The sequence below is a fragment of the Ornithorhynchus anatinus genome, chromosome 18 (genome assembly GCF_004115215.2).
Source record: "Ornithorhynchus anatinus isolate Pmale09 chromosome 18, mOrnAna1.pri.v4, whole genome shotgun sequence".
In the NCBI taxonomy this organism is placed as follows: Eukaryota; Metazoa; Chordata; class Mammalia; order Monotremata; family Ornithorhynchidae; genus Ornithorhynchus; species Ornithorhynchus anatinus.
In genome coordinates this window covers 10,205,172-10,226,323 of record NC_041745.1, presented here as the reverse complement: position 1 = coordinate 10,226,323, position 21,152 = coordinate 10,205,172, and the positions used below count along the sequence as shown (strand labels likewise).

The 21,152-nt window shown below is 41.2% G+C and overlaps 1 protein-coding gene and 1 long non-coding RNA gene across 6 annotated transcripts in view; one reads left to right on the top strand and one right to left on the bottom strand.

The window, feature by feature from the left end:
* Positions 1-6,728, top strand: part of USP9X (ubiquitin specific peptidase 9 X-linked) — a 128,990-nt gene extending 122,262 nt beyond the window's left edge. For 3 of the 4 annotated variants that reach the window (XM_029083039.2, XM_029083038.2, XM_039914674.1), the window contains 4 exons: positions 585-797; positions 2,234-2,305; positions 2,610-2,705; positions 4,486-6,728. In XM_029083039.2, the coding sequence (XP_028938872.1) occupies positions 585-797; positions 2,234-2,305; positions 2,610-2,705; positions 4,486-4,620 (516 nt within the window). In that variant the 3' untranslated portion in view covers positions 4,621-6,728. The remainder of the gene's footprint in view (positions 1-584; positions 798-2,233; positions 2,306-2,609; positions 2,706-4,485) is intronic. The other variant, XM_029083040.1, reaches the window with a different exon arrangement.
* The window catches only part of LOC114818212, a 41,882-nt gene that overhangs the window by 6,003 nt on the left and 14,727 nt on the right, over positions 1-21,152 (bottom strand). The window contains exons 2-3 of one of the 2 annotated variants that reach the window (XR_003766050.2): positions 20,310-20,447; positions 13,505-13,646 (exon numbers count right to left, since the gene is read on the bottom strand). This is a non-coding gene — a long non-coding RNA (uncharacterized LOC114818212). The remainder of the gene's footprint in view (positions 1-13,504; positions 13,647-20,309; positions 20,448-21,152) is intronic. The other variant, XR_003766051.2, reaches the window with a different exon arrangement.

Here is a 21,152-nt window from a genome sequence, read left to right as displayed (position 1 = left end):
GCTTCCTGGAAACTTTGTAGCATTTATTGACCACCACATAGGGCCGGGCAAGCATTCAGTGCAAATAAAATCACTTTTGTTTGCCGGTAAAACGGTGGGTTCAAAGGGAGGTAAATGTGTTCTAATGTGGTTTAAAGTTTTATATTGTAGTTAACTACATGGAATTTTCTCAGTTGCCCAAATAGTGCTGTCCATTTTTTCCCAAGCAAGAGATAGAAAGGACTCTCCTGATCCACTTGGAGATGCAAGTTCAGGGTTATGACTCATTCAAAATATAAAATATGTCCGTAATAATGGTGAGCCAAAGAATTCTGTTTAAAATGAGGCTTTAATGCTTGCTTTCTGACTAATAATGACTTGAATTATTCGGGTTGGTGCTCCCAGTGTTTTCCTTCTTGAATGTTATTTTTTGGCTGGTTTTTATAGTGAAAGTGCTATGTAGGAAAGAAATTGTTAGCCTGGATGAGAATATATAACCTGTTACAAGTAGTATGAATTTTAAAACAACCTTGCTTTTCTTGGTTGTTTTTTGGAGGTTTTTATTTGACCTTTTTTTTCAACCCATGTAATTTATTTTATTGAAGAGCAATGGAGATCTGAAAAGAAAATGGACCTGGGCAGTGGAATGGCTTGGTGATGAACTTGAGCGAAGACCATATACCGGCAATCCACAATATACATATAACAACTGGTCACCACCCGTTCAGAGCAATGAGACTTCAAATGGCTACTTCTTGGAGAGATCACACAGTGCTAGGATGACCCTTGCAAAAGCATGTGAACTCTGTCCGGAGGAGGTAAAAAAAAAAAAAAAAATCCTCTGTTTTGCAACAGTAGAAATGGTTAGAAAAAAACTAATTCTAATAGCATGGACTAGAATGAAAATATTTTACCGAGGTGGTTCCCTCTTAACAGTCATAGTGACCTAATTTTCTGTGATGTTTTTTCTTTTCTTTTTACCAATTTTTGAGTTGCCCCGTACCCCCCCACCCATCCACACTGTCTTTGACATCTCAGTTGCTCTCAACACGGTTGAGCACTCTCTTCCTCTAGAAACACTATTAGGCCTCAGGTCCACACAATATGTACCTGGTTCTCTTCCTACCTCTGTGACCGCTCCTTCTCTCGTTCCTTTCCTGGCTCCTCTCTTCCACCCGTCACTGCCTAACTGTGGATGACCTACAAGGTTCTGTTACGCTTCCCGTACTTGTCTCACTTTACACTCACTTCTCATCCAGCCCCAAGGTTTCCACTACCACCTCTCTTTGTAGATTACTTCTAAATCTACACTGCTTGTAAGATTGTAGAGCATAGGAAATCTCCCCCCCCCCCCCCCTTGCCTTGCATCCACCCAGATTCCCATTTTGGCCCATTATCCCCAACATGACTACAAATGAACTCATCTTTCCTCCTAACCCCACTTCTCCTCTTGCTCCCGTCTCCTCCTAATTTTCCCATACCAGTTGACATTATCATCATCCTCCCTGACCCTGAAGCTCAGAGCCTTGGGGTCATCTTTGATTCCTCACTAGCCTTTAATCCTCCTGTTCAGTCTGTCAGAAAATCCTTCCCGTTCTTTCACCACCCAGCCCCTTCCTTCCTTTCCTTGGAAATGGCCACCTCCATGCTTCAAGTCCTTATCCGCCTCAATTAGATTATTGTCTCGGTTTCCCTCTCTGGCCTTCCTGCCTCCAACCTTCTCCCTCGTCAGCCTGTATTACACTCCATCGCCCGGATCATCTTACAAGTCATACGGCACACGTCTCTCCCCTCCAAAGACAGCAGTGGCTCTCCATTTCTCTCAACATCCAGCCACCACTGTAGGGATTCAGGTCAGGTCTCTCCAATGGGGCTCTCCAGTTTACACCCTTTGCTCCTCCCTTGCTACCCCTCAGTCTCCCCTTTGCCACCCGCTCCCTGCTCACCCCTTCCCATTTGCTGGAACACCCTTCCCTTTAAAAATGCATGACGAGAGCTCTCCCTCTTCAGAACCATTCTCAGATCTCCCCTTCCGCCCCACCACACACCCCTCCTCAAAACATGTTACTAGATCCCACCTCCCCAGGCGTGTAGTCCACCAGCCACCATTCAGCACTTAAGGACGTACGAATTTATGTACTCGTTCGACATATTCATTTTCCTGCCTCGTTTTATTACCAGATGTATCTTTGTTTTTCCTCCTGCCCCCATTAACTGTGTGCTGCGCAAACCACTAATCAATTCCATTGCACAGGTTATCGGGTCTGAAATCTCAGGACCAAGGCTTGCCCGTCGTTCTCAACAGGAGACGCCAGCCTCCCTAACTGTAAATAATTTGTCACTCCCTATTTCCCCCTGTGAGGGTATAAGCTCCTTGAGGGCAGAGATCATGGTTTTCACCTTCATTGTACTCACCCAAGCACTTACTCTAGTAAAGCCCTGCACTCAGTAGACACCATTGATTGGATTATTTTCTGCCCCAGGATTGATAGATGGGAATTCAAAGTAGTATTAAATACAATTGAGCCTTTGGGTAGGCTTTCATTTGAAAACACAGCTGCCTCAGGATTCGAAGTTTTACCCAGTTTTGACTTGGCCTGAGAAATGAAGTTTTCAATGTTTGATCATAGGAACCGGATGACCAAGAGGCCCCAGATGAACACGAATCCTCTCCACCAGAAGATGCGCCATTATATCCCCATTCCCCTGGATCCCAGTATCAGCAGGTAAAGCAGAAGTCACCGTTCCTTTCTTTAAAGACCATCGATGTGGCATTGGACTGGCTTTTTCCGGAAGTTCGAATCCATTCTCCTTCACTATATTCTGAACAAACACGCATTCAGTGGTGTACCCCAAAGATGATTGTCTGTCAAATGGACTTGGTAGTACCCACCAATTACGAATTCCGTGAATATCGTCGATACTTTGGGGGATGCACTAATTTTTAAACAAATCAAGATGCTGTTATTTAGAGTAAATTCTTAGATCAGTCAGCGCCTTAACGTGAGGGGAATAAAAATGAGTCTGCTTGAATCTTTTCTGACAACTGTAGTACATCTAGTTATAATGTAAGTGCAAGGGGCACGTTCTGCTCTAGGTAATTTTTTTGTATTGGCACTTTCCATTTGGCATATTTCAACTGATTTTTTTTTAAAGCGATGCCCTGTCTCATTGACAACTCATTCTATTTTTTTTTGGTTAGGTTTTGTTTTATTAATAGTATTTGTTAAGCACTTACTATGTGACAAGCACTGTACTAAGCACTGAGGTGGACACAGGTTTATAGGGGTAGACACAGTTCATGTCCCACACGGGGCTAACGGTATTAATCCCCGTTTTACAGATGAGGAGATTTAGGCACAGACAAGTGAAGTGACTTGCCCAAGGTCACACAGCAGACAAGTGGTGGAGCTGGGATTATAACCCAGGTCCTTTTATCTCCCAGACCCGTCCTCTGTCTATCCACTAGACCATGCTGCTTCTCAATTCCTTGATTATCTATGTGAAAAGAAAATATTTCAATTCTGACATGAGAGAGGTCTGGAAAAACCCCACTCATCCCCAAGTTTGATATTTCATTTTGTTTTTTAATCCGGTCATCACTGTATTAGGGACATCCAGAATTAATTGTCATTTATTTCTCTCAGTCCTTCTCGCCAAGCCATTCTACATATTCTTAATCTGCTAATTTAATTTCCTCTCCTGCCTCTCAACCCTGCTCCCTTCATCTTGCTTTCCTTACCGATGTTCTCAGCAGAGCAGCTGGTAAGTGATCTAGAGAGCTTAAGAACTTCCCCCTCCTTTTGGAAATTAAGCCGCATCTTATCACCAACTCACCAATCAATCCATGTTGGGTGTGTATATTTTCTTACAACAGGTAGCATTTTCATGTCTTAACACTCACAGAGTATTTTCCTGTCACTTTATAGATGCGTGGAAGTGGATACTGCATTAAAATATATTTTATGTCTTAAAAGAATGTATCTTTAACATTTTTGTTGGTTTTATTATGGGAGAATGAGGGCCTTTGAAAGGGAATTTGGTGAAGTTGTATATGAATTAGTACCTGCCAAGTGGAAGTCACGATTATGTACTGTAAAAAACAACAGATAAATGGTTTTGCTTTGACTTTTCTTTCTTGACATTTTTAGTACCCTGGGTGCAAGTTCATGCATTTAAACTCTGGTTTATTCCCTTCTGCTGCTTCTATTTGCATGAAATGCATTAAAGATAGGTTATTTGTATTCACTAGGGGCTTTGCCCTTTGATACCTTTTTTTTTTCCTAACTGACCACAGAAGGTTACTATTATAGCCTGTTTTGAAAAATTTTCTCATTTTGACCAAAGTGCATCCTCACTTTGAAGTGTGGTTAAATGGAAGACTGTGTTTGTCCTTAAAAGTTTACTCTCTCTCTTTCTACATATATATATATTTAAAATATATACTTATGCATATATATGTGTGTGTGTATCCATTATTTATCTCTATGTTCCTGTTGTTTCTAGAATAACCATGTTCATGGACAGCCATATACTGGCCCGGCAGCACATCACATGAACAACCCTCAAAGAACTGGCCAACGAGCACAAGAAAATTTTGAAGGCAATGAAGATGTTTCCCCACCTCAGACAAAAGATTAGTGAAATGCACATACGTAATTAACTGGCTCCATCAAGACTGTGCACCCAGGCCTTACAGTCCAACCTTTTTCCGTGTCTGGCTAATATTTAAAACTAGAAAAAAAAACTATTCCTAATCAACATGGAGTGGAGAGTCTATTCACTGTCTTATCTGCAGAAAATTGCTGTCAATATATAACCCGCCTGCAGTGGAAAGTGTATAGTGTTTTGTAATAAATGGCCTGATGCTAATGTGTAAATGGCAAAGGTGTATATAGTATATTAATGTTTGACTGTTAATTCTTAAGCAAGAAACTTTTTTTTTGTCTTGACGAGACTCACAGATCTACGGAAACAAAAAAAAAAATTAATTTCTCCATATATCAGCTGCACTCAGCAACCAGTGTTGCCTGCCTCACGGCAGTTGGATCTGCTCCTTACAAAAAAAAACAAAAAAAAAGGCTCATCCATGTCAACTACATCGATAGTTTCATGTTAATTCTAGACCACTGGAGTCGATTTCACTATGAGCAACGTAATGGCTGGTAACCTTTTAATTATTTGGTTGATGTGGAAAATCGGTGATGTAACATTGTTTCTAGATCTCTTTTCATTGCCTTTTTCATTCTGGTATTAGGTTAATCACTTTGGAGCTATAGTTATGCTGTAACATTTAGCATGGCTTCACACCATGTTAGTGTAGCCAACGAGGAAAAGAGTACCATAATGACAGTAGTTGCCCCAAGGAGACAACTGCATCACTCAGAGCTTTTTCTCCTTACACATAGAATATAAAAACGGGGGGAGAAATGCGACAAACAAGTTGGTTTTTCAGTTGCACATACGTTCCTCACATCTAATGTTTGACAGTTCTATCTCTGGGTGGGATAAAGAACACTTAGGTTTCAGTAATAGGAAATTAAAAGATTTAAAACAAAATATGCAAAAATTTGTTATGCCAGGATGCCTGGAGCATAATAGACTGTATTTGGTGTGCTTGTTTTGTTTCTTTGGTAGAGCTTATTAGATGAACCTTCTAACACTCTCCTTCTACTGGACGCCAGTGAAATGGAAGTCAACCAAATCACACAGTACTTGTGAATGCCACTGCACCAAGTTTAACTTGCTGGTTTTCTGCTCATTCACAGTTCTACTTGAAAGCAAGAAATGTCTTCGCTCTTTTTCCATGGTTCAAGAAATCTTAACATTTAGAAGCAGGGTTTAATTTATGAAAGAAACTACTGGTTAGATACAATCCTGAGGTATCGCAGTTCCAGAACAAACATCTGTTTAAAGATTCCAAGACACTCATCAGTAAATACTGTATTTAAAAGAGAATTGGTAACTTGAATGTGTGTAATTTTTTGGAACCTGTCTGAAAACCAAATAGCCCTGCAAAACAGATACAGCCCACCCTATACTATTTAAATATTTTGCTGTTTTATTTTATAGAAATTATTTTGCTGAATTCACAAATAGAATTTGATTTAAGAAGAAATTTTGTCCTGTGGTGTGTGTTTTTGGGGTTTTTTTTAATTTAATTTTTTTTTGAAGGACTGCACATTAAAATTCTGTGCATGGCACGCAGAGGCATGACTCTGAATTCTGGAATTTTAGTCACATGGCGAATTTGTGCTGCACAGAAAAAAAATTGGCCCTTTACTAAAAAATGGAAAACAACAACAACAATTAGGACACTGACGCTGTAAAAGTTTCTTAATGTGATTTATCTTGTACTTTTTGTATGTTTTTATATATACATATATATTTAATGAGCACAAGCTTGATGGTGTTTTTTACAATTCAGTTAATAGGAACAAAGTTGTTTATTGAACAGTCTGTAGTCTGAACAAAGAAAAACCGTACTTGGGAATGGCATTCTTTTATGATTAAAAAGGGGAGGGTGTCAACAAATTTTGGCTATCTTTTAAGTAATGATGATTGATAATCACTCTTTGTCCTTCTAGGTTTCGGAAGCTTTAAGATACTGTTAAACAGCAGACAGCGTCTTTGGACCTTTTACATTATAAAATGACATCTGAACTTGTTACCTTGGGAGAGCTGTTACACCGTATTGGGGATTCTAATTGGTAGCCCAAACTCAAAATATAAGCTTGCGCAAACGATGAGTGGAAATTGTTCGCTTTATTTGAAACAGTTACTGTTGTTAAACACACCATCTCAGAGGTGATGCTGTATTTTTTACTCTTTAGGAAAAAATGTGTAATGTGTTTATTTAATTTTACATGCGCGGTGTCTGTATAGACATGTAAAACCTGTGATATTTTCAAAGGCTGTGAATTTTTCTCCCAGGAGGGAAATCCTGACTTGTGCCAGGTGAACTTAATTTTTTTCCTTTTGTAAAAAGCTGGTTTTGTGGTGTTAACTGCGTAGTCATCGGTGACAGGGAAAAGTGAACTGAGAGTTAAATATTGAATCTGGTCTGGGTAAAATGTATTTTTTTGATGAGCTGGAAAACAACACGCATGTTCCTGTCAGCAATGAATGTAGTGAGGATTTTTTTGGAAGGGGAGTGGGGAAGAGGGAGATATCGGGGATTTATTCCTGAACAATAATGGCACATTTTAAAACAAGTCCTCCAAGTGCCTGAATGTTTAATTCTCCCTCAACTAACTTTTGAGATATATAGTTGAAGATGCTGGAGAATTTCTAGTCTTCCATTTAAAAGAGAAAAAAGAAAAAACAAACACACACACAAAAACCAAAAACGCCAACAACCTGATGTACTGAATGGTAAAGGGTGTTTTCTCGAGCAATCAAAATAACACTGGTGTGCAATGGCTGAGATATTCCAATTCAGAAAGCCTGAAACAATTTAGCTATGCTAGAAATGAGCCTGTTTATAGGTAGGTGAGCTATTTTGCTATTAGGCCTGCTGACAAAGAACCAAATTTTTACACACCGCTGGATGCAGTCTCAAATAAGAGCATTGTAGCAGTTCAACTTAACTGTGTTTTTGTTTTGGGTGGAGGGGGGCGGATTTTTTTGGTTTTCATTGATTTATATCTCCATCATTTTGGACTACCCCAGTTCAGTGTCTATTGGCAGTTATGTATGCACAGTTACTAGTGCAGAAATTATTAAACTATTTTCTATATTTTTTCTTTGTTATAAGTTTTATTAGTGAATTACAATACTTAAGCCTTGCAGTGAGGTGTTTTGTCCTCATATTGGTTAGTAGGAGGCAAATTGGCAAGAAGATGAATTTAAATTATTTTTGTAAATGAAAAAAATTTAAAAAAATGAAGATGACCAGAATAGGGTGTTTTTTTTAATTTGATTTGTTGTTTTTTCCCCCACCTAGCCCTCTAAAATGGTTTAATTCTTAATTGGATTGTTTTGATTTTTAGACTCCTTGTTTAGAAGCATAACTAAATAGGATTGCACTTGGATTATTAATGCCTGCTTAAGTGTTTCCAATGCAAAAAAAGCTCCACTGTAAAGAAACAAGAACTAACACTAAACCCACTGTTTTCTGCATGATTCACACACAGAGCTTCTTCAGTCCTAGCTCTCTAACAGTTCCCAGAGCTGGGGTAGAACTTAGTGTTCAAGGTTTTGGTATATAAAGGTCTCAGTGGAAGATAACCTTGACAGAAATTAGCTTAATGGGTGCATTTTCAGTTAAAAATTATCCATCATTGTTGTTTTTCTCTAATGTGCACCTTTCCTCCAAGTAAGGAGAGTAAAATATTTTTTTCCAAATGGAGGGACAAAACTGCTAGGGAAGGAATTTTTCTTGAAGATTCCAATTTGGGGTTGGGGGTGGTGGGGAAAGGAATATTTTAATGACTTTAAAAAAAAAAAAAAAAGGAAAAAAAAACCTAAAACCTGCCTGCTTCTTACAAGCTGAAAGCCAAATTTCGATTGTTGTTGTCTGACTTTTATTTTTTAGCTTTAGCATTTGCACATTAAAACCTTTAAGATGAAATCTTTATATATTTTGTACTTACTAATAAACGGAGGACTGTGATAGAAAAGTAGGTTTAGTTTCTTTACACAAAGCTGTGTAAAAGCTTTCTACAAAAAACAGGTTTGATGAGGAAACATTCTCTCACGTTTTTGGGGAGTTTTTAAGGTGTTAATCATTCCCTAAGGGCTGAATTTGTCAAGGCCTTTCCAGATTTCATTCTAAGCCAAAAAGCACAGGTTTTGCTTCTTGGGTCTATGTTCTTCAGTATTCGCAAAACCAGTCTTCTGAAGCATGGTCATGTTGTGCCTCTATTTAAATAACCAGCTGAGTCCAGCAGTCCTCCAGTTACTAGCCACACATGGATCGTCTTCTGAAGCTGGTTTTATACCAGGATCCATTGATTGGTGGGGGGGGAGGGAAGGCAGCCCAAGTCTCCCAAGTCCAACCCAATTAGCTTGTATCTTCCCGAGCACTTAGAACGGTGACTGGCACATAGTAAGTGCTTAACAAATACCACAATTATCATTATTATTATTATTATTCCAATACTGTTTATGACAACTTTTCCCTTTAAATCTCCCCTCTGGACAAATGCTGAGGCTCTGACACCTCATCTTCCTGCTATTTTAAACCATGCTAATGAGACCCAGTTCCACTCTGAAGAAGTGTTTGAATTTAGTTGGCTGTGTATATCCACCGAGAGGGAGAACACTTAAAACATTTGATTTCTTTTTCATACCATTGCAAGAACGAGAAAGGCCAGGACCTCTGATGATAATCTGAGGGTCAAAATACCAATTTAAAACAAATGAACAAAAAAACAGGCTTACCCCTTGAGATGCAATGTTAGATATAAAACTTTTGGGAAAATAAATCATAAAACCTATGTGAACTAACCTTCAGTCAAGAAGTTGAGCTGCTTCTGACAAACTCAGAAAATATGAGATATAAAGTCTAAGTAGCAGCAGCAGCAGCCACCACCAGATTAGGGGACACTGGCGACCTAAAGTAGAATAACACTTCAACAATAATACTTCAATAATATGAGAGAGAATATAGTGTGACACTGCTCCAAAATAAAATTAGTTATTAAAAAAATGAGCCCAGTAAAGAATCAATTTTAGATCATTACAGAAATATGAATTAGGAGTTGCATTTTATTTGTCAGAGATCACGGCCCTCATATTTTATGCTGATTCTCAACATGAGACAATCAGCTACTTCGCTTAATTCTAGAAAAGGGACAATTTTCCATCCACAGTTTTTTCTACATCCCATTTTCTTGAAAACGGATCAAATTCTGCTCAATGTTGAACTAATTCTCAGATACTATCAGGCTCACATTGCTTAAGAAAATAATTGGTCACAAATCACTAATGGATCACAGAATGAAAGTCCCCACAATGGTGTGTCTCTGCAGAGCTGAATTCTAGCTAGAGACCATGGTTTTCAGTCCAAAGGTGTAGTCCTGGTCCTTTCCTCTATTGGGTTTGATCCCACAGTCACAATTGCCGTTGCTGGGGAATAACCAAACTGACCATTCTGACCTTAAATTACAGCATGGTGACAAGAGCATAGGCTTGGGAGTCAGAGGATGTGGTTCTGAACTTGGCTCTGCCACTTGTCTGCTGTGTGACCCTGGGCAAGTCACTTCACTTCTCTGTGCCTCAGTTACCTCACCTGTAAAATGGGGATTAAGACTGTGAGCCCTATGTGGGACAACCTGATTACCTTGTATCTACCCCAGTGCTTAGAACAGTGCTTGGCACATAATAAGCACTTAAGAAATACCATTATTATTATTACTATTATTTCAACTCCTCTCTTGGAGCAAATGGCCCCAAGCTGGTTTAGTTTTCTGCTGTCATTCACTTGGATATCTGGACATGTCAGAGGACACCGGGCGCCAGAAGTCCTCAGAGCAGCCCAAGTTTTTATCCTGACTCCATATTCCCGGACTCTCAAAAGGGACGCTGTCACCCCCGTTCTACACCAGCGCTCCTTGGTGACAGTTCTTTGCAGCAGGGTTTCCACTTGGCAGGTGTGAATTATCAACCTTCCTGCCTTTTTAATTCAGTTAGTCCAAAATTCACATTTCTGTATGTCGGTCATAGGCAAATTTTAACAATTCGGTGCTGTGGACATAATGGACATGGAGATATTTTTTCTTTCCAGAGACCTTTCAGAGTTGGAGAAATTTTGACTCTACACATTTGTCATATTTTGGTGGCCAGTAGGATTATGGAAGTTATTTACTCTGGGAATACGTTGGTGGTGGTTGTTATTGGATCCCTTGCTTACATCCCTTGAGTGATTTACATTTCAGTGGGTCCTCAATTCTTATCAACACTTCTTATCATCTTAATTCATCAGTTCTGGTCACCACCTCCACCCAGACAGCAGGTAGAGACTTCTGAAGAAATCATTGACCCACCCCCCACCCCCCAGTACTTCAAGTAGAAGGAAGTATGGAGTGACCCCAAACTGGTTCATCCTTCCTAAATTTGGGGAGGAAGTTTTGAAGGTTCAGATTGGGCTCAAGAAAAATATTAAATCATGATGAGAGCTCCAGTGACCCAATCGAGTCTCCCAGGGTTTCTTAGGACCCAGGAGGCCCCAAAGGAGGTTCAAGTCAGAACTGAATCAGCCTTGGCTGCCCTCGGTTGTCCTCTTAAAGACAGATCTAGAGTTATTTGCAAAAGAGAATGAAGTATACTTTTTCTCTTTCTAAAAACTATCCTTAAAGCATAGTTAAAAGGAGCCGCACACCTCTACTGTTGTAGCCCTAGGATTATTACATGAAAATTAAAAATATCAAAAAATGTTGGTTTAGCAGTTAAGTATTTGTGTGTCTCAGATCACCACCACATGTTATTTAATCATGCTAGAAGTAATGACGAATTACATAAATCAATGCCTTCTTGTCAGGTTATCTGTATCCAGAAGAAAATGATAGACACTTAGAGTACTTAAGCCTCTCTGTTACTGGAAGGGTACTATCTCCTTCTTACTTGGACTGCGAGCCCCATGAGGGACAGAGACTGTCCAACCTGATTATCTTGTATCTAACCCAGCATTCAGTACAGAGCTTGGCACATTACTAAGCACTTGACAAATACAATTTTAAAAAGAGGGGACCAGGCTGGAAACCAATGTTCTTTTTCTAAAGGACATTTTCCTCAAGTTCTAAAAGCTGCACTCAGAAGCACATTTGTAGCAAAATGAATGTGGCCAAGGAGAGAGGGAAAAAGATTTGGGATGTTATAGGTGCCAATTAGTTGTGAAGTCGACATTCGCATTTAAGTGCTTGAGCTGTAAGAGTTTAACTCCAATGTATAATCCACAGCTAAGCTTTTCAGTGTAGTTCCTAGACACATCAAAGTGAAATGGGCAATTAAATGATCTTATTTTGTGAGAATTAGGTTGGACATGCTGAAAGATCGACAAGGTAGTAAATGTTGAATGTTATATGAAAACTGAATCAACACTTAGGGATTTTACATGTCAACTTGGATAAATGAGTCCTTGGGTGCGGAACTTAAATTTTATGGATGTTATATGCAAAACCAAAGGAAGATCTCTGTGTAACCTTAGTAGTTTAAACTCCTATGTACTGAATTTCAACTTTTTTTTTGGTTCATTATTTAAGGGGAGTTGTTTACTTTAGGGATTTGGATCGGGCATAAGAGTGGAGTATGGATTATGTTGTGTCTATTTAAATGTGTTATGAGTTCATTTTGAAATGTATTCTCTTTTTTGTGTTAATTTACAAAAGGGATTACAGCTGCTTAAAGTAATATATTACATTCTGTTTTAAATTATTCCAAATCTCCATCTCAGTAGTTCTTTCCAATGTATTTAGCATGAGCTCCTCTTGAGTACCTGGTGACTAATCAGCCTTAATAAGCAACTCCTGTTGAGTTTTTTTTCTTCTTCAGGTTTTTTTTGTTCAGTTTTGGTTTTTCAAACAGGATACTTAAAGCACATACCGCTGAAGTATGTTTTGTTTTCTTTTTTTGGAGCCTCCTTTGCTAATTTAAAAAATCATAACAGTGCAGAGGGCTGGGTTTAGGGAGTTCTCAGCGGGCATGGAGAGAGGTGCATGGTTTGGGGGAGGATGAAAAAGAAGAAAGTGTGCTGCAGCTGGCAAAGAGAGATGGTGTGCTGCCCTGTACCAATCTGCTTCAAATTCTGCTCCAGCCCCAGCTGTTTCTCAGTGAGAATGTGGCAGGCCCTGGAGGGTTGGGGGAGATATGAGTGGGGTGGCGAAGATGGGATGTCTCTTCCTTGCAGAACTATCCAAGCCAGGGAACATGGGTGTTGTACTCCAGCCACCAAAGCTAGGAAATCAAACTGGCTTTGTGTTGGAGTACCCTTCAGTCTGCTCCCAAAAGTCTGTTCCCCCAATTATAAAGAAATTACAAAATAAAAAGGTTTGTTTACTCATATTCCACCCTACCCAAATAGTTATGCTGAACCTGCACCTTTCTTTGAAGTAGCGGTCAGAAACGTGTGAAATAGATTTCTTGAAGTGTATATGCATTAGCAGCCTCGGTCATGGGTTGGTATGAAATTTCTCACATTCTTTAATTACTCCAGTTCTTTTAGTGACCCAATAATGTATCTGCATTCCTTATGCCCTGTTTTTTGAGGAAGTGCTGGAGAAGCAGTGTGGTTTAGTGGAAAGAGCACAGGCTTGGGAATCAGAGGTCATGGGTTCTAATCCCAGCTCCATCACTTGCCTGCTATGTGACCTTGGGCAAGTCACTTAACTTCTCTGTGCCTCAGTTACCTCATCTGTAAAATGGGGATTAAAACTGTGAGTCCCACATGGAACAACCTGATTACCTTGTATCTACTCCAGCATTTAGAACAGTGCGGCACATAGTGAGCTCTTAACAAATACCATAATTATTATTACAGAAGTAAGAGTGTGATGTTTTTCAAAGATAAAATTTTTGGAATGCTGACCTTCCAACTTGTCCTGAGCCAAGAACTCCCCCCAGCGAGAGGTGGGGTTGAAGAACAAATAGGGGAAGAGTGAAAGGGTTCACTGTTGAAACTGTTCACCAGCTGCTATATTTGTGCCTCTAGACCCCTCTGAGGTGCTGAGCTGTGGGTGGAAACAGATATGAGGGGCGGGGATGACAGATGAATCTCGACCACTTTGTCCACTTGCCCACCACCTCCCCACCTCAAGACCATCCCTTCCATTCAGTCTGATTTAAATGGGCATTTGAATTTCAGGCTGCAGCTCAGTGGGTCACACTCAGCTGTTCATGCTGTGAATGAACTTGATGGTGGAGGGACTTCCTTGTGGAAGGGCCTGGCACACAGTGCCAGTTTTGAAGCATATTCTCCCGCCCCACTACAACAGCCTTCTTTGCTTTGTAGCAAAGTCTACCCTTCCCCAGCCCAGTCCGACAGAGCAGCTTTCTTTAGTGTGTTTAACCAGAAATAGACTTCAAAAAATATTTTTAAAAATTCTACTGCATATAGAAATATAGGTTTCCCAGCTCCTTAGCTGCATACTGACTGTAGAAATCAGAACACCCAAGTCAGACCACATGCCTACATTACTGAAATAACAGATGAAATGTCAGCCTAACGCATGCTCGGTGACCAGAATCGAGGCCTACAGAAAATGCATGGTCATGTGATCATTTTGTAATGTCTAATTTTATAAATCAGTTTTGTGAGTACACACTTGATTACTTTTCACTTATATCTGTGGAAGAGGCCAATTGTGAAGGGCTTTGAAATGCCTGGTCAGAGGATTTAAATTCACAAGTCCTCAAGATTGTAAGCTCCTTGTGGGCATGGAACATATTGAGCAATGTTGTACTATCCCAACAAATACCACTGATGCCACTACCCACACACTTCATTGGTATCACTGTAGCTACTCTTAGCATCTCTTGACAAGGGAGGTATATTGTCTAGCTTTGATGCATTCTGTCACATGGCTGCAGGAACATTTATGTGAACTGCTGAATTTGATTCACGTGTTGCTTTTCATTGCATTTTATCATAGTTGGATCGCTAGGTGTTTAAGGGGGTCATCTCTGAATAGAAGAGGTAATGAGCATTACCTTGCTCTTATTTTTCTGATGTTATCTTGTGCCCCCTCCTTCATGGAAAAGCCAGGGACCCAAAATGTGATTTGACCAGTGGGAAGCTCTATTAAACCTCTGAATAAGTCTCTGTTAGGGCTAAAAGGAAGCCAGTAAGGTTTAACAGGATGGGCAGTGCCACACATCTAGCAAGGCTAGACTTGAGAGGAAGAGCAAGTGAATAGGGAAATTCAAAACAGGGAAAATTTCAAAATGTTGGAGTTTGCAGCGGGTGCCCACTTAAAACCGACGAGGTCAAATTAGTTTTAGTGCCTCTGATCCTTTTTCCTTAGGTTATAGTTTGAAGCATGCTCTGTGAAAACACCACAAGACAATCCCAAACCTTCATTTCTGCCAACTGTTTCAATCTCCTCTATTGGACCTACTAATCCTAATCCTAAATAGCAAAAATACGTATTTGTTGAGCATCTTTGAGAAATGTTCAATCTAGCAAGGCTAATTTCAGCTTTGCCATCGCTGGAGGAGGTAGCAGAGAAGATAGCAGGAGGAAAAAAATGGTATCAGCAAGGAATCGAGATAGTCCTTGAGTAACTGATTGCCGTAGCAAGTCAAAATTCAATCTCAATATCACCTCTCCTCTACTTGCCCTGGGTGAGTAATGTTTGGGACCAGAAGAATGGAACAAAAAAGGCCGATTTCATCTCATGACTAGAAAATCCTCAGAGGGGCGGGCTGGCTTCAAAAATAACATTAGGTGGACTGTTAAAACTTTCCTTAATTTGCAAAATTGATAGATTCAGTTTCTGCAGATTCTTCCTAAACCAAAATCCTCCTTATAATGACATTTTTCCTAAGACCCAGCAGCTCACTAGATAATTTCATACACTTTAAAAGATCTGGACTTCAAGGAATTCCCATAAAACAAAATTCTGAAAATTGATCCTGTCAGGTCATAAAAAGAGGTTTTACTGAACTAGGCAGTATGTGACAGAGGCATGTCTAAATGTAGTATTTACTTGTAGAGTTAGCCCACGTTTTGCATACTTTTTGTAACATTAAAACAAAGGTGGGGCTATTACATTGGTCATAGAAGAAGTTGAGTCCAGCAATGAGAGAAAAAGGAAAAAGGGCACTTAAGATTGTGTCTCTTCTACCTGCAAGGGACCCAGTGAATTCACTCTTTCCTCTCTGGGCTGCACTGTCTGCCTTCTTACTAGTTTTTCTGCTTCACTGGCAGTCTTCATGAATAACTCTGCACCTGCTTTGTTACCTCAAGCGAAGTAATCGTTTTTGCTCTGATGAGCATTTGATTGGCTTAAAATGGCTCATGATGCTGTTGCCTAGGCTCCCCCCTTGAGTCTGAGGATTCCAATACCAATGGCTGGGAGCAGGAGGAGAGATGGAAACCTGCAGGGGAGGGGGCCTGAAGTAACAGTGCGTCCTAGTGGAAAAGAGCATATGCCCGAGAGTCAGAGGACCTGGGTTCTAATCCTGTCTCCCCCATTTGCCTGCTATGCACTTGGATAAGACACTTCACTTCTCTGGACCTCAGCTGCCTCATCTTTAAAGTGGGGATTAAGACTGTGAGCCCCATGTGGGGCAAGGACTGTGTCCAACCTGATTAGCTTGTATCGACCCCAGTGCTTCGTTCAGTGCCTGGTGCATAGTAAGTGCTTAAGTCCAACCACCTCCTCCCAACACTGAAAAAAAACCCAAAACATAAAAACTGAGGTGCCCTTTTCACTAGACCAAAGAATATTTTGTATTTCTTTGTATTGAAACAGGCCCAGTATTGTTCTGAGCAAAGTCCCAATATTTTAAACCACCCCTTGCCTCATCCACTTCAATTTTAGGATATGTTCGGTACAGCAGTCAGGTAAAACCCATCCCAGGCAGTTTAATTCCTAATGCAATGTCAGAGCAGGTTCCCTGGGTGAGATAGGTTCTCAATGCTTTGCTCCAGATACGGTGGAGGCGAAAGCTTATAAGCGTCGTTGAGCCAGGTATAGATCTGCTAAATCCTGTGTTGTGAGTTTATTACAATCTCTTTTTTTACCCTGGGCGACAGGGATCGCAGCAGAGAAAATCAGAATTGATTGCCCCTGAATGTCCTTTATGTCCCAGGGTTTTCTCCCTGAGCCACAATCACCATAACCCCCGCAGCTCCATTGAATTTTACCAGCTCTCATTTAAAGAACTCATTCCCTCAACCATCCAAGCAAGTCTTCCTGGAAGACAAACACTGACTTAGATTTTTTTTTAATGGAATTTAAGTGCTTACTCTCTACTAAGGTGCTGGGGTAGATACAAGGTTGTACACAGTCCATGTCCCACATGGGCTCAGTTTTAAACCCCATTTTACAGATGAGTTGATTGAGGCACAGAGAAGTGAAGTGACTTGCCCTTGGTCACACAGCAGAGAAGTGGAGGAGCAGGGATTAGAACCCAGGTCCTTCTGACACCCAGGCCCGAGCTCTGTCCACTAGACCACACTGCTTCCCCTATTCCTGGGTCAGAAAGAAAACACAGGGCCACAGTTCATCCTATTACTAGAAGCTGTTCTCACTTATTCTTTGAAATGCATCCTTAGTTTGCTGCTGAAAGTCACAGATTGGAAGATCTGTGTCATGGATGACCCTCAGCAGAACAGCTAGCTTCTCCTCCCACCTTCAGGGTGAGTTGCTACAGTGGTTATTTGGGGTCATTGTTTTTTGTGGTCCGGTAGGCCCTGCATTTTAATTATCTTTGGCTTTTAAGAATTCCTAAAGTCCTGTTTTAGTCTGATCCGATGCTCCTCCTTACTAGAGCAAAAAGAGCTCAAAGGACTGGGCTGGGAGACAGTTTTTCAAACTATTAAAATACTGGAAAGTGAGGTTAAAAAAAATTTGGAGTGAAATTTCAACCTAGCTTGGGTGGGGAAGCATAAATTTACCTAGTCAGTGCTTTGCCTAACCAGATGTTTCTGTGGTTTGTGGGGGGTAAAATGATTCCAGATTTCTCTGGGTGGAGGTTTGTGCTGCCTCTCCTCTGTTAGCCCAGTTCTTCACTCTTAAGATACCCATATGGCATGTTCATTGAGAAAACATTTAAATACTACTTGGAGCTGTACTGAAGCAGAGTTCAGAAACCACTCACATTATCTTCCAAAGGAAATGTCAGGCAAATTCAGACAAAAGGGGTATAATAAATAGCAATGTACTGAATGAGCAGTGTCAATCTGCAGGATTTCTGACATACTGTAGACTGCTAGAGGTTCTCCTGTGCTCAAAATTTGGGAGTTGAAAAATCTTGCTATGCTCAGTCCTTTGTAAACGTGATTCCACCTGAAAGATGCTTCTCTTGAAAAGGCTAAGATGTACAATCTGTTCTCCTTCTGAGCTTTCTGACACAGCAGAACTCTATTAGCTGGAATACAGACAAATCGGTTTCAAGCTCGTCTGGCTTGACTTCCATGGCCTTGGTTATAGAATAGAGACTTAACAGGAATTACTTTTGAAGAAACTAATTCTACTGTGGAGAACATTCTGATGGGAAATCCCAAGAGAGAAGTAAATTCCTCTCACTGGCCTGTAGGATGTGCAACTCTATCTGGATAGACCCTCAGCCACCTGACCTGAGCTCCAAGGATGACCCTGTTCATATTAAAGACTATGCTCAAGCTGCACCCACTTACCTGTCTGGCCATCATGGTAGACCGTGTATTAAAACAGATTGCATTATTTGCCACTCTCTCCTAATTTGTGTCTAAAGTGAGGAAGATTTGGATGGCAACTAATTGGAAGTCACTGCAGAAGAGCTAGGGACCAACATTATTATATTTTGAACCACAGAGTGAGACCTGCCTCTGGGTTCAAGTAATTTTTGGGCATTAGAATTTGGCTTGTCAAAATGAACTGTTTGTGCTTTTGAGAGGTGCTGAGACTGGAATTTTAGCAAAAGTCCAGTCAAATCCATCAGTGGTATATGCTGAGTACCTATTGTGTGCAAAGCTCTCTACCCAGCTTGAGAGAGTACAATAGAGTAGACAAGTTCCCTGCCCTCAAAGAGCTGATGGCTTTTTTGGGGAAAGGGAGAGATGGGGGGGGAGGGGCGGGGTGGTGTACACGAACAATATAGAGACCTAGGACAGAAGGGTGATTCATCGTTCAAATTTAAACTCAAAGGGAGGTCAGTCTGGGGGAAGACCCAGAAAAGGAAAAGGAAGAACCAACCACCTTTTCTTAATGATGATAATTGATACTTGTTGAGCACTTACTTTGTGCAAAACACTGTACTAAACTCTGGGAATAATATAATATAAGCAGATTGGACAATCCCTGTTGCACATGGTGCTAGTACAGGGCTCTGTACACAGTAAGTACTGAACAAAGTGCTTGGGGGAACACAATACAAAAGAGTTTGTAGACATATTCCCCACCCACAAGGAATAAGGAAATTTGACAACAACCATCTTATAAAATAAGGCAATGCATGCCCTGGAGATGCATATATGCTCAGAAAAAGGCCTGAGAACAAGGCTTTCAGGATTGGAATTATCCCCTTTCTTATGAACCGTGGAACTGTGGATAGCCACCAAAAACAGAGGAGACCCATGTGTGTTTCCACACCAGAATATTAATAATAATAATGATGGCATTTGGTTAGCACTTACTATGTGTCAAGCACTGTTCTAAGTGCTGGGGCAGACATAAGATAATCAGGTTAGAAACAGCCCCTATCCCAAATGGGGCTCACAGTCTTAATCCCCATTTTCCAGATGAGGGAACTGAGGCCCAGTGAAGCGCTTACCCCAGGCCACACAGCAGACAGATGGCGGAGCCAGGATAAGAACCCAGGTCCTTCTGACTTGCAGGCCCGTGCTTTATCCACTAGGCCACTTTGCTTCTCAGGAAGGGCGGCATAACGGCATCATTCAGGGAAACGGATATTTAGCAGGCTTTGCTAATGGTGTTTATTGGGCACCTATTGAGTGTGACCTACTATACTAAGCATTTGAGTCTGATGTTCCCTCCCCTCAGGGAGTTTACATGGCTTTAGTGTAGGGAAAAAGTTCTCCCCAAACCCTCTCCCAGTGGGCTGCTTCCTTTTATCATTTTCTCCACATGGTGGCAGAAAAGACAAACCGAGTACATTGGGGTGCCCAAATTTTCCCTGTCTAGTCAATCGTATTTATTGAGCGCTTACTAAGTGCAGGGCACTGAACTAAGTGCTTGGGAGAGTACTGTCTAACAATACAACAGACACATTCCTTTTCCACAATGAGCTTACGGTCTACGGGGAGAGACAGACATTAATAGAAATAAATCGATGACAGATATGAACATAAACGCTGTGGGGCTACGCAGAAGGGAGATGGAGAAGAAGAAAGGGGGGCTCAATAAGGGAAGGCCTCTCGGAAGAGATGTGACTAGCCTGATTTCATAATTTTTTTTCTCCCTCCCTCTCTCCCCGGCTGCATTTCAACAGCGCATTCTCTCTGGCTCGTCCTTGCTCCCTCCTCTCCCCGCCCTAACTTCCCTTCCCTCTCTCAAATCCTGGCATAAACAGGCCCACGGTCACAACCCGGAATTCTCAAACCCAGAGTAGCCCCAGCTCTGATTCATCTGGTCCATTTCTGCTCTAAGGCACTAATCACTAAACAAATAGCCCCGAGGTACGGGAGCCATGAGGGGGGGAGGCTGAGAGAGAGAGAGGTGGCTTACGGAGTCTCAGTTGGCGGAGTGGGGCCGGAGGAGTATTTGAGAATCAGCCAACATCCCGGCTGCTTTTCAACAGCGCATTCTCCTTTCTCTTGTGAGCCAACATCTGTGCACTGCATCATCACTCGGTAGCCAATGGGGCTGCGAAAGGAAACGAAAGCCTCTTTCATGTATGTTGAACGCCTTCAGCAAATTGGATGGGGCAAACTCTGAAAGGTCTGAGTGAATCCCCCTACCCTCCACACTGATTTACTTCCTTTCAAAGTGATTTTAATGAAAACAGGGTGTTGGGCAGGGCAGGCCCGGCTTACACATTTCCTGCTTATGCAGGCATTCCGTAGAGATTATGGTTGCATAAAGCACTGAAAAATGCGGTGCAAGGACTCCGAGCTGTTGAGAGACCCCCTTGGAAACAAAACAAAAACAAAGCAGAGCGGAATTAGTTATTTCGAGCTCGCTGGTTGGAAATTAGGGTATATGGTGACCTCTAGAGAGTCTTGAAACAAAATCAGTTTAACCCAGACAAAAATACCCCCTTGGTGGGTATCCTGGGGGAGAGTGATGTCACCTGAAAAAAATCCAGACCAATTAAAAATGGCACAAGGCCTTACCGCTCTGGAGGTTTTTCTCTCAAAGCCACATTTTCCTGTCACAGGAATCAAATCGATCAAGTGGAGCAGTGTGGCTAAGTGGATAGAGCCTAGGTCTGGGAGTCACATTTGACTCCACATATCTGCTGTGTGACCTTGGGCATGTCACAACTTCTCTGGGCCTCAGTTACCTCATCTGTAAAATGGGGTTTGAGTGTGAGCCCCATGGGCGGCAGGGAATGTGTCCAACCTGAAT